This window comes from Hyaena hyaena, unplaced genomic scaffold (assembly GCF_003009895.1).
Source record: "Hyaena hyaena isolate Hyena2069 unplaced genomic scaffold, ASM300989v1 scaffold_88, whole genome shotgun sequence".
NCBI lineage: Eukaryota > Metazoa > Chordata > Mammalia > Carnivora > Hyaenidae > Hyaena > Hyaena hyaena.
This window is the reverse complement of record NW_024080720.1, coordinates 812,509-824,597: the sequence shown is the minus strand read 5'-3', so window position 1 is coordinate 824,597 and position 12,089 is coordinate 812,509. Positions and strand designations below refer to the sequence as shown.

Here is a 12,089-nt window from a genome sequence, read left to right as displayed (position 1 = left end):
GGGAGGCACAGAGCCCGACACAGGGCTCCAACTCACAAACTGTGAGATCATGACCAGAGCCGAAGCCAGATGCTTCCAAACTGAGCCAGGGCCCCTGTACTAACAAACATTTTTACCTACAGGTTGCCATTTTAGCTACATATTAGGCTAAATAACATATTTTTACCAGTTTCTTTTTACTGTCAAAATTTACAAGTTACACCTATGGCTGCATGGTTGTGCTGGACGGCGCTGCTCAGCTGGTGCCCTGCCCCCCACAGTGGGCTCCCTCCCCTGGCGGACTCAAGGCCCTGACCACAGACATTGCCTTCTTGTGACCCTTTGAAGACAGCAGTACCAGGATGCCAGGTTAGTGTTAGCATTTATTTTAAAAATACACAAAATAGAAAATTTTTACATCAAAGTGTGATAACCTCACTTATACATTGTTCCATACTTACCTGGTTTTGTCTGCATCCTTATGCAAACACTAATAGATGGATTTGATTCTGACTTTTTGCTATGGTTCATGTAAACAGTCGAGACTGCTACATAAAGTAAGTTGTTTTAAAAGGTAAAGTGGCCACAGAAACCCAACAGTAAAACAATTCGATTTGGTTTGTTTAATGAAATTGGCAGAAGTCTTAGCAGATAGATAATTGAAAACTACACACTGGGTTCTAGACATTTAAAATATTTAAAACCTTGAGGTTTTGTTCATCTTGTAAACATAACTTAGACCTTGTTGGCATTAAGTTTGAAAAGTAAAATATTAAACCATGATTTTCATCAGCCTGCCTGTGGTCAGTATACACTCTCTTTATTATGAGAATGAAACCAAATAATAAGCAAAATACATCAGGAATTTCAAATTATACTGTAAAGAAGGTCCCGGCTGCCCTCTTCTGGGAGCGACCTAACTGAAGCTGACCCTGCCACTGGCTGAGGGTGACCCCCGCTGTCCAGCAGACAGCACGACGCCCCAGCCGCGGGACGGTCAGTTCCTCTTGCTCCATGGCTTCCGAAGCAGTTGAGGCTGTGTCCACCTCCGCTGGCTCCGCCGTCCTTCCTGGGGCTTTGATGCACTGGGCGAGTTGTTTGGGACTACTGTCAAGACTGTACTGTCCCTTTAAGGTACCACATGCCACCATAGCTCACACAGCAGTCCTGTGGAGTAGAGAAATGTGTTCAGCAGGAAAGGCAGCCACTCTATCCTGTACAGAACATCACAAACCGGTTTATGATTAATGGATAGAACACAAACAGGAAATCAAGAGCTGCCTGATACAATGTTGGGGTAACTGCTGGGCTCTCTAGTGCTTGGGCCCCAGGCCCTCTTCCTCTCAGGGGCGTTTGAAAAGTGGGGAACCATAAGTGAATGTGCTTTGTAAGCACAAGATAAACTGCTAATAAGCTGACTCAGAACAAAGGTGCCTCATAAATAGCACTACAGACGGCCTTGAATGTTTGAGACAATAAATCAAGATGTAAAGAAATGGTCATCAGCTTTTTGTGTTCCAGTGTTTCTGCCAATATGGTATTTGTACTGTAGTCCATTCATAAAAGCATTATAAGTAGTATACTTAAGGACCTGCATACATTATTTCCTTTTAAATTTAAAAATTGATTCTACTGAAAGCCAAGTGGTACAAAATTCAAAAGGGGAGTGGAGTTGGGGACTCAGGCCCGGTCACCTGAAGGGATGGCCCACCGCACTACTGCTTGAAGGGGGGCGAGGGGAGGGGCACCAGAGGAAGCCTGAGTTAATAAACCCGATAAACACGGGGGTAGGATTTCCACAGGCTGTTGGCCTCCACCCGAGGCAGGGACGAGCCAGGCGCCCCCAGGCAGTGGCCCAGAGCCCATGTACCTTTAGCACTTTGTCCACCTCCTGTTTACTCAGATCCTCTCCGCACTCCTGAGTCAGCCGCGACTGGATCATGTTCCGGCGTACCCGGTAATTTTTGGAAAAGATTTCAAGCAAAACCTGTCGGTGCTTTAGTAGCAAAAATATGTTATTGTGGGAAACGGTCACCTGAAAGAGAAACCTCCCCGAACAAGAGCTCCAAAGCTCTGGCCTGAACTTGGCATTGCAGTCTGTGTGCACCAGGACTGCTGTAGAAACAAATACATCTGCCCAATCTGCTGTCCCCGGAGGCCCCAAGGAGGACCAGGCAAGTGCCAGCAGAGGATAAGCAGTTTAGACATGGGGTTTCAGGATACAAAACAGGAGTGAAAATGGATTTAAGAGGCAGGGAAAGTCACCATCTAAGCTGCATGAAGACAGGGCTGGATTGTTACCCATAAAGCTCTGTCTCCTTTATTTTAAAAAATAATACACTTTTCTTCTCCTTAAAAGAATTTCACAATTTGAATCTTCTAATTTCCTACCCCTTGAGGACTAGAAAACTCAGATGCCTCCTATTCTGGCCAAGAGCCCACAGGCTGGCACAGGAAGAGCCCCTGCAGATGCGCTCAGAGGCCCTTCTGTCTGTCCTCACCTGCCCGTCAGCCCCTCTGAGGCAGAAGAGGGGTCGCCCTTCCTCCCCACACCCTAGGAGTAGGGCTCAGAAGACGGCAGACTGCTGTTTCAGCAGTTTCATCTGAAATCCTTAAAGTTTGAGCAAGTTCATGATTGAAGGAAAATTTCTGGACCTCAGGGTCCATGCAGACACTGCTGCTGTTTCAATTCCTATTCTCTAGGCTTAGGACCCTTCCTGTCAGGGTGACAGGAGGCAAAATGGACCAATTTCTCCCACTTAGAAATCCAGCACCTGAAATCTGATAAGGAATCTTTTTGATTCTTAGTGCTGGGGGCCCCCTGAGAAATGTGGACTGTCACTGGTTCACCACCCCAGCTGGGTGGCAGAATCCTCTGGAAAGCTTTGTCCAAGTTTAAATACCAAGGATACTGCCCCTTTCCTACGGAACTGAACAAAGTCTCGGGGGATGGTCCTGAGAGTCTAGGTAGATTTTTTAGAGAGGACTCGGACGCAGCCGGTTCAGATGGCAATAGGGGACCACTGGTTCCAGTCAAATGACTGGCACATCCAGCTTGTTTTAACACTACACGGGGACACAGAGCCAGAATATTTAAACTGGGAAGTGGCTGGAAAATCTGAGTGTGTGCTATATACTCTGGGTCTCCCCAAAAGCCTCACCCCACCTCCCTGCTCTTGGGGAGATGGTGGCAGAGGTCACCTCACCTGATCGCTCATGTCTCCAGACTCCCAGAGGGCGAACACCTTCTGCTCATCCGGGGACGCAGCAGTCTGTGGGGGAAACTAACCGAGGCCCAGGCATTAGTAGTTTGTCTTTACCACGTGGGTCCACCCACCCCTCCCAGCCCACATGAGCCCTATTCAGGGACAGAGCCCACGTTAAGACCGTGGGTTCCAGTGCCAGCTCCTGCCACTCACTAGGGCTTCAGTGGGAGGGAGTGGGAGACACCCAACCTCAAAGCCCCAGATACACTCAAGGTGGGGAAGGGAGTTCTGCTGTTTGTTTCTTGGGGGACCAAGAAAAGGGTGGCCAGGTTCAGGACACCTGGTAGAGTGGTTTCCAGCCCTGACACAACACAACAGTGGTGGCTGCCACCACATAAAGCCAAGGTGGGGGAACCCAAAAATGTACAATCTCATTTGATCATCGGAAATGAGAGAGGTGGGAGCAGTGGGCTGTAGCCTCCAGTCTCCAGGAAGAAAATCCAGTTCAGAGATTTATATGCTGTCCACAGTCAAACATCTAATAAGTAGCAAAAATGGGATTAAACTCAAGCGTGTGTCTACTCCTAACTCCCTGGACTTCAGCATCCTTGCATACACAGCTGAGATCTTTTCCTTCTCAGAGGGGACTACGATATATGCTCCCTCCATCAGGATCATGGGGGGTGGGGGGGCGGAGATCGATGAGAACAGCAGCGGGGCCGTGGTCTCCCAGAGATCCCAGCCCCACGAGGAGGGAGGAGCAGGGCCAGGATGCCTGAGAGCAGCCCTCTCCCACCCACACAGCACCCAAGACGGCCTGGCTGACACTGGCCTGGCTCAGAGACAGGACAGCCTGGTGCTAACTAGACCCCTTTGCTGGGTGGGTGAAGTGCTCCTGACAGTGCCCCCAAACCCCGATACCTTCCACAGGAAACCACACCAAGGTGGCTCCCTGACATGAGGGCCAGATCTCCTGGGACAGCCCCACCAGCACGGGGTCCCAGGCCTCTCGTCCTAGGTTGTTTCTCACATACACAGAGACGGGCCTTCACCTCCTCACCCAAGGCTGCACGTGCTTCTGACCTCTGACTGCAAACGTCAATGCTCCCTTATGAGGCAGCCACAGCCCCACATTAGCTGCACGTCACCAGGTCTGCCAAGTCCTGGCAGAGCTTAGGAGGAGAAACGACCAGCACCGCCTCCTAAAGCCACAGCCTTACACTTCTCATGTTCAGCTAAGGGAAATGGCCCACACCATACGCTCTGCTCCTACACTTCACCTGCTCCGGGGCCCCTTTCAATGCAGGGACAGGAAGCCCGGAGGGTGTGGGGAGGGGGGCAAGCGGCCACGTGCAGGCCTGGCACCAGAAGTGCCAACCATGCTGGCCAGCTAACCTCTAGCCAGGAAGGCCTGCCAGAGCCCACGCACAAGCAGTGGGTTCTGGTGAAACAGTCAGCTCATCTCAATTAAAGCAGGAAAGGTTTCACTCCTGGGGCACCTGGGGGCTCGTCAGTTGGGTGCCTATTGATTTCAGCTCAGGTCATGATCTCATGGTTTGTGGGTTCAAGCCACACATCAGGCTCTGTGCTGACAGTGCAGAACCTGCTTGGGGTTCTCTCTCTCCCTCTCTCTGCCCCTCCCCAGCTCGTTCTCTCTAACTGCAGCCACTAAAGGGAGGTTCAAATTCCAGCTCTATCACTTCCTGAGTATATGAGACAAGCTAATTTCACTCCTCTGGAACTTGGTTTCTGTACCTACAAATGGCAAAGAAAATCAAACAATAATAGAAGTGGAGTCCTCTTGGGGCACCTGCGGGCTCAGTCAGTCGTCTGACTCCTGATTTCAGCTCAGGTCATGACCTCACAGTTTGTGGGATCAAACCCCCTGCTGACAGTGCCAAGCCTGCTGGTCATTCTCTCTCTCTCTCAAAATAAACAAACATTATAAAAAAAAAAAAATCATCCTGAAAAACCAACAGGAAGAGGTGCCAGCAGAGTGGGGGCTGGAAACCAGACCAGGAACTTGCACGGACAGGCCCTGCGGTAGGCCTAGTGGCCTGGCGCCTTCAGACACCTCAGGGGCCCTCACCCAAGTCCCAGGAGACCAAAGCCTACATCTGCCCGCGTCAGAGGATGACACAGAGCCTAAGAGGTCCAAGGTCACACAAAGCCACCACATGAGAGCCAAGGTCCAAACCAAGGTCGGTGGTCCTCCTGAGTTCCCAGGCAGCCTCCAAACTGACTCCCCCCAAAGCAAGCAGGGCACAGGCCACTCTGGAGTGACCGGGCTGGTTTCCTTTCCGTCACGAGGGGCGCTGCCCACCCAGGAGCCGTCCTGAGGGGCCGGAGGGCGGCCTCCTCCGTGTGCCCATCAGGCCGGCGCAGGCTCTACTTACAGGCACCAATATTTGCTTGCAACCGGCGGCCAGCACCGTGTCCTGCAGCATGCGGTCCGAGATGCCGCTGAAAAGCGTGTGACCAGGTGGCAGGCTGGCCAAGTGCAGGTTGAAGAGGCGCTTGAGTTCACTCAGCGTGAGCACAAACTGTCTCTGGAAGGTGGCCTCCACGAAGGCCCTCAGTTCCCGGGCCACAGGGGTGCCGGCACAGCCTGAGGGCGGGTGTCCGTTGAAGCTGTCCCCGCCTGCCGCCCGCCCGCCAGGCAGCCCGTTGGCCAGCCTACTGTGGAGGCCGCCACCGAGAGAGGTGTCCATGGGCTCCTCGTCTTCGTCTGCTTCTTGCTCTTCCTCTTCCTCTCCCTCCTCACTCATGGGCTCCTCCTTGATCCGCACGCCGGGCAGGACCGTGGATGCCCGCGCCTGCTCCTTCCTTCGCTGCAGCTCCCGTTCCAGCAGTGCGTGGTTCTGCTGGGCCTTGCTTCTGGCCACCTGGACCCGCTGGTCCCCAGAGACCAGCCCGGCAGGCCCTGCGGGGAGAGGCCAGCGCTGCTCAGGAGGGCACAGAGACAGGACAGAGAGGGGCCCCCCGCCCGCGGACACCCCCCGTCCCCCAGAAGAAGGGGATGGAAATGGCGCAGGCCAGCCTTTCACTCCTACTTCACCCAGCAGAGACTGAGCTACCCCAGCAGAGGGGAAAGAAAGAACTGGGGAAAGTCAGAATTCTATGTTGGGAGACTCCAACCAGGATGGGTTCCTGGTCCCTGACAGCTTCTCCTGCCCCCCCACCCCCCGCCGCTGACTCAAGAAGGGCCAGAACCCAGCAGAGCCCCAGAACACACTGGCCCTCAGTCCCTGAGGCCAAGCATTTGGACACTAGACAGGCCTTAAGCTGAGGTCTGTGGGGAAGGGGGAGGAAAGCACAGAAAGGAAAACCAATGGGCCCAGAGAGGGGTGTGTGGCTCTCCCCAATGAGCCCCAGCAGAGCAGCCCGCCTGGAGCCAGGGCGGGTTAGGGACCTGCCCAGTCCAAAGCCCCCCCCCCGCACACCTGATTGTCCATCTGGCTTCTTTGGCAAGGTTTCCTTCACAAGATTATAGACTTTCTCTAATCTGAAAAGAAGAACAAACTTTAACTTTAAACCATGTTGCCTGTCACCTGCCTCACTAAAGCAACGTCCCCCGTTGAAGCCAGGGACATCCTGGTGACCGAGGATGCCGTGTGCACAGAGCCCAGCCGGCCCTCCCCACAGCACACGGGCTGGTGGTGGGTGGCCGTGGCCCAGCCTTCCCTTCTCCGGCTGGTCTCCGTCCCGCTGCCTGGGGCCACGCACACCCGGGCGCCTGCTCTCCACCCGCAGCCCTCCTTCCCGACCCCTAATAGCACACCTGCTAGTTCTGATCAGCAGCGGTGGCTATACCAGGCCTGTTGGGGGGGAGAGGGGAGGGGGAGGGAGGAGGGGGGAGGGGGGAGGGGGGAGGAGGGGAACAGGGGGTTCCGGATCAATCCACCACGTCCACTGGTGTGCAAGACGGGGTGCATGCGGCCCGCGTATGCTCTCACCAGCCCACACTTGGCTTAGGGGACCAGGTGGCTGTGGGCGGCCCGGCAAGCCCTTACTTGGCCTGGATGCCCGACCACAGCATGTGCTGCCGCTGAACCACATCTGGATGTTTCTTGATGAACTCTCCGTCGTAAGGCAGTATGAACTCCCAGCCTTTGTTGATTCTCACCACAGCCATGTGCTCCAGAAAGTCCTTCACATCCTCTGTGCAGAGCTGAGGGAGGGGATGGAGTGAACCCCGCAGGCCTGAAAGCCCACCCCTGCCTCCGCTCCCTGCAGGACCCGTGCTTCTGATGGGGAACATCACTTACTTTAGTCACTGCTGCCACCTCTTTCCGTACCACCCACCGGCTCTGTGTGAACTTCCACATCTGAGGGAGAAAAAGCATGTTTCCAGGGGGCAAAGATGGATCGCTCCTAAGACGATCCCCCGAAACCTGTGCAGTCGTCCTGGGGGTCTGAGGGGAGGGAAGGCTGTTGCCGACCAGAACTCAGACTTGACCAGACCTCCCAGGCCCCATCGGACAGCATCTGCCTGGGAGAGAAGGGCTGACAGGCAGGGGTGGCTGAGGCTTTGGTGAACAAGCCTGGGCATGGATCACCACTGTGCTTCGAACCCGAGACCAAATAAACTGCACAGGCACCCAGACACTAGCTGTCCAAAGGAGCTGGGACATCGGAGCAGGGAAAGGAAAACGCAGGCACTCTCTCCAGACAGCACAAGGGCTGCCCTGCATGAGCAGGGCACATCAGGAACACATCATGGTCGCTGCGCACAAGCTAAGACCGAGTTCCCCAAACTCAAAGCACAAAGCTGAGGCCAAGGGAGGCAGTGCTGATCCCAACAGCCTGGGTTCAAGCCCTCTGAAGAGAGGCCGGGGTGGGGCGTAAGTTCTGCATAAACGCAGGGGGTGGGGCAGGGCAAGGGAACGGAGGAACAAGCTAGCAAACACCTACAGCAATAGTGCAGGGAACACGCGTGAGAGAAGCAGATGCGCCCGGGACCGTGGGGAACAGGATGGTCAGCCCCACTCAACAGGGATTTGGGCCAGTGGTACCAGACTGTCCGATTATTCTCAACAAGCTAGAAATGTGGTTTGTACGGTGATTATGAATTGTAAAACTCAATTTAAGTCAGCATTTAAAAAGAAAACAAAAAACAAACCACTACTCCGGCCAAATGAAACCTGTTTCTTAGCCAGAGTCTACCTATGGGCCTCTGGTTTGGGTCCCCAGGCCAGAGGAACTCAGAGGTTCTATGAAGCCCAAGACTCCAGGATTCCGAGTTGAAGGAGAAATAGGGTCCAGAGCCACACCTGCCCTTTCCCACCGCCCGGAGCTGAGGCCCTGGAAGCTGCGCACGGCCCTGGCCCCCACTTCCGTGATCCCTGCACGGCCCCGGGACCCCTCCCGTGATCCCTGCCCGACTGAGTGAAGGCCAGAAAGCCCAAGCACTTACGACAAAGTCTCGGCCCCTGCAGAGCACCTCGGCAGGCACACCGCTGTGAGGGCTGGAGGAGTCCTTGGGGTATAGGATGTCGCTGCCAACGAGAGGAGGAGCCACAGGTCAGTCCCATCCCTCAGCACCCCCACCTGCCGCAGTGCCCACCCCCCAGCGCCAAGCACTCTGTCCAACAAAGGCTCATACAGCTTCCCAGGGCCTCCCTTTTTACCCTTGGAGCCTGGCTCTGTGAACACGTATGAAGAAAAGCAGCACCTCCCCCCACGCACACCCCCTCAAGAGTTCTTCCTCCTGGCCCTTCTTGACCTTCCCTGCACACACTGGCCCAGCCCCAAGGCCCACTGCAGTCAGGGGCTCAGAAAGAGGCCAGTCCAGGACGCAGGGAGACGGCGAGTCCTCCACATGCAGCAGGCCTGAGGCCAAGAGACTGACTGGGAAGTGGTACGCGAGGCCTTCCCCACCTGTCGGAAGGGGTGAGGCGGCCAGTGCGAGCAGGGGCAAGAGGGGTCAGGGGCCGGGGCCTGGATGGGCCCTGAGGCGCAAGTGGGGCTAAAGCCTTTGGAGAGAAGGGGACCAGCAGTCAAGCTCAGAGAATGTCAGGGCCCGGGGTGAACGAGCAGGGTATTGAGGCTCACAAGCCTAACCCTGACCGAGGTGAGCCACAGACCCCGTCACACCCCAGTGGGGTGTCACACACGCCACCCCAGACCGCCCTGTGCCTGCAGTGCCTCTGCTGGGAGGCCTCTCTCCTCCTCTTCTCCATCCCACCTGGCGACCAACTAACACTCCTCCATCAAGGTGGAGCTCTGTCTCCTCCCTTCCCAGGATAACTAAGGGGACAGGGACCTGGCTCGTGTCGTTCACCGCTGCCACAGACAGAAGGGAGCCGCTAAGTGGGTGCTGAATGAATGGAAGAATGGGGTCCATGCCCTGGATCTCTGCACTCACTGTACTCAACTGTAAGGGAGGCCACCTCCGCCCCACAGATTTCCTGAGGACAGAAACAGCGCGGAACTGATAGCGGAGCACAGGGCACAGCCATATTTACTGAATAGTTTGAGTTTTGCATCAATTCCTCACAAGAACACAAAGGGACAGGGCAAAGAAGGAGCACTGCCCACAGGCCGTGGTGTGGGAGTGTGGGCTTGCTGCAGGACCCGAGGCCCTGGGACGGACAGAACACGCATGGCCTTCAATTCACAGGGACACACCCCAGGCTGGAAGGGCAGAGGCATCAGGGCCACAGGCAGTCCGGGCAGAGAGCTCAAACCCCAGCTCTGTGGCTGCCTTACTGCCAGATGGTTAGGAAGTCTTTGCCTCTCTGGGTCAGCATCCTCTCATTCATTCATGCCATAAATATACCTGGGTGTCTCATTCAATGAGTATGTGCTACTCACCCAAAGGGCTTCTATAACCAAACACTTGTGCGGCACAAGACAACAGCCACAAAGTACAGACAGAGACTGAGCATGTTTCCCAGTGTAAGGGCGCCACCATGTGGCAGTAGCATGAATACCTTTACCATTTACTTGGCCAACCGACTGAAATGATGGGAGCTGCTGCAATGATCACTTAAAAAATTTGGAACAATTCACATTTTGATAGATTGTTCGCCTTACACCATACTTCCTAAAAAATGAGCCTTTATTAACAGAATTCAGGGAGCAACACTTATTTAGCAAGGGTCTAAGATGTGCCAGGCACTATACGGAGTACCAAGGCTGTGAGGGAGAGTCCGTACCCTCTTGAAACGGATAGTCTGGTGGAGGAATTACAGAAGAGAAACTACTGAAAGGCATCAAGCCACAAACTCAAGACCTCTGAACCCCACAGGATACGTGAAAGGAAACTCAGACTCTTAGACTCAGACACAGCTTAATGAACTGTTAAAAAGCCAAAACAAGAGTAAAATCTTAAAAAGAGAGAAGCTAGGTTAAAGATAGTGGACTTGTCACCAGGAACAATGGGACTGAAAAGACAATGAAATTATATCCACGTGTGGAAGGAAAGCAATCAACCGCAAATTCTTTTTTTTTTTTAATGTTTATTTTTGAGAGAGAGAGAGAGAGAAAGAGAGAGACAGAGCACAAGTGGGCGAGGGGCAGAGAGAGAGGGAGACACAGAATCCAAAGCGGGCCCCAGGCTTCCAAGCTGTCAGCACAGAGCCTGATGCGGGGCTCGAACTCACCAACCATGAGATCATGACCTGAGCTGAAGTCAGACACTTAACTGACTGAGCCACCCAGGCGCCCCATTCAACTTCAAATTCTACACTCAGTAAAAAATACCCTATTTCCAACTATATGAAAACCAAGGAAATTCATCATCTGCACACCTTCATTAAAGGAAATACCACAGCACTTTTTAGCAGAAGGAAATCATCCCAGAAACTCAGATGAAGAAAGGCATGATGAGCACAATAAAAAGGTAAATAAATATGTGAGCAGATCTAAAGAATACTGACTAAATACAATAATATCTTGTGGGTTTTAAAATACAATTAAGAGGCACCTGGGTGGCTCAGTCAATTAAGCTTCTGACTCTTGGTTTTGGCTCAGGTCATGATCTCGCAGCTTTGTGGGTTTGAGCCTCAAGTCAGGCTCTGTGCTGACAGTGTGGAGCTTGCTTGGGATTCTCTCTCCCTCTCTCTCTCTTTCTCTCTCTGCCTCTTCCCCACTCATGTCTCTCTCAAATAAACTTAAATTATTTAAAAAGCTAATAAAGTTAAAATACATAAATACAACAGCACAGGAGTTAGGAAGAAAATAAATATAAAATATTCTAAGGCTTTCGAATTGTTCTGGATGAGGGTAAAACACAGCAATTAATATTAAACTGTGATCGGGGCATCTGACTCTTGATTTCAGTTCAGGTCATGATCTCACGGTTCATGAGCTGGAGGCCTACATCGTGCTCCATGCTGACAGTGTGGAGCCTGCTTGGGATTCTCTCTCTCCCTCTCTCTCTGCACCTTCCCCAAGCACATGCACATGCTCTCTCTCAAAATAAATAAACTTAAAAAAAACGTTAAAATGTCATCAGTTATGAATGCACACTGAAATCTGGACAGGAATCACTAAGAGTCCACCAGAAAGGATAACTTCCAAATTAGCAGGGAGGAACGGAATAAAAGAAAAGAATCCAGTAGAAGGTAAGAACAGATATAAAATGCAGGACAAACAGAAAGCACGAAGGTAGACTTAAAACCAAAGCGTCAGTACTGAATTTAAATGGATCAAATGATCCCAGTACAGAGGGACTGACCTCTTCACCACCCAGTTTCCTTGGACTAACATCGCCACCTTCTGGATGCCACGCAGAACAGCCACAGAGTCGATGGAGGGGCCCAGGAGGCTCATCAAGTTGGCAAAGGGCATGACCTTCACTGAGGAGGACACAGAAGATATCAGACAGGGAAGGGGGCCTGGGCCCGTCCCTCTCCCCTGCCAAGTCCACAGAGCTTCAGGTTCACTTAACCACCCCAG

At 53.1% G+C, this 12,089-nt stretch overlaps 1 protein-coding gene across 4 annotated transcripts in view; it reads right to left on the bottom strand.

Annotated features, from left to right (window-relative positions):
• Positions 1-587: 587 nt before the first annotated feature.
• The window catches only part of POLR3E (RNA polymerase III subunit E), a 31,885-nt gene continuing 20,383 nt past the window's right edge, over positions 588-12,089 (bottom strand). For 3 of the 4 annotated variants that reach the window (XM_039234413.1, XM_039234415.1, XM_039234416.1), the window contains exons 13-21: positions 11,869-11,989; positions 8,602-8,683; positions 7,454-7,513; positions 7,199-7,356; positions 6,629-6,690; positions 5,582-6,108; positions 3,186-3,263; positions 1,850-1,975; positions 588-1,193 (exon numbers count right to left, since the gene is read on the bottom strand). In XM_039234413.1, coding sequence (XP_039090344.1) covers positions 1,134-1,193; positions 1,850-1,975; positions 3,186-3,263; positions 5,582-6,108; positions 6,629-6,690; positions 7,199-7,356; positions 7,454-7,513; positions 8,602-8,683; positions 11,869-11,989 — 1,274 coding nt within the window. In that variant the 3' untranslated portion in view covers positions 588-1,133. The remainder of the gene's footprint in view (positions 1,194-1,849; positions 1,976-3,185; positions 3,264-5,581; positions 6,109-6,628; positions 6,691-7,198; positions 7,357-7,453; positions 7,514-8,601; positions 8,684-11,868; positions 11,990-12,089) is intronic. The other variant, XM_039234414.1, reaches the window with a different exon arrangement.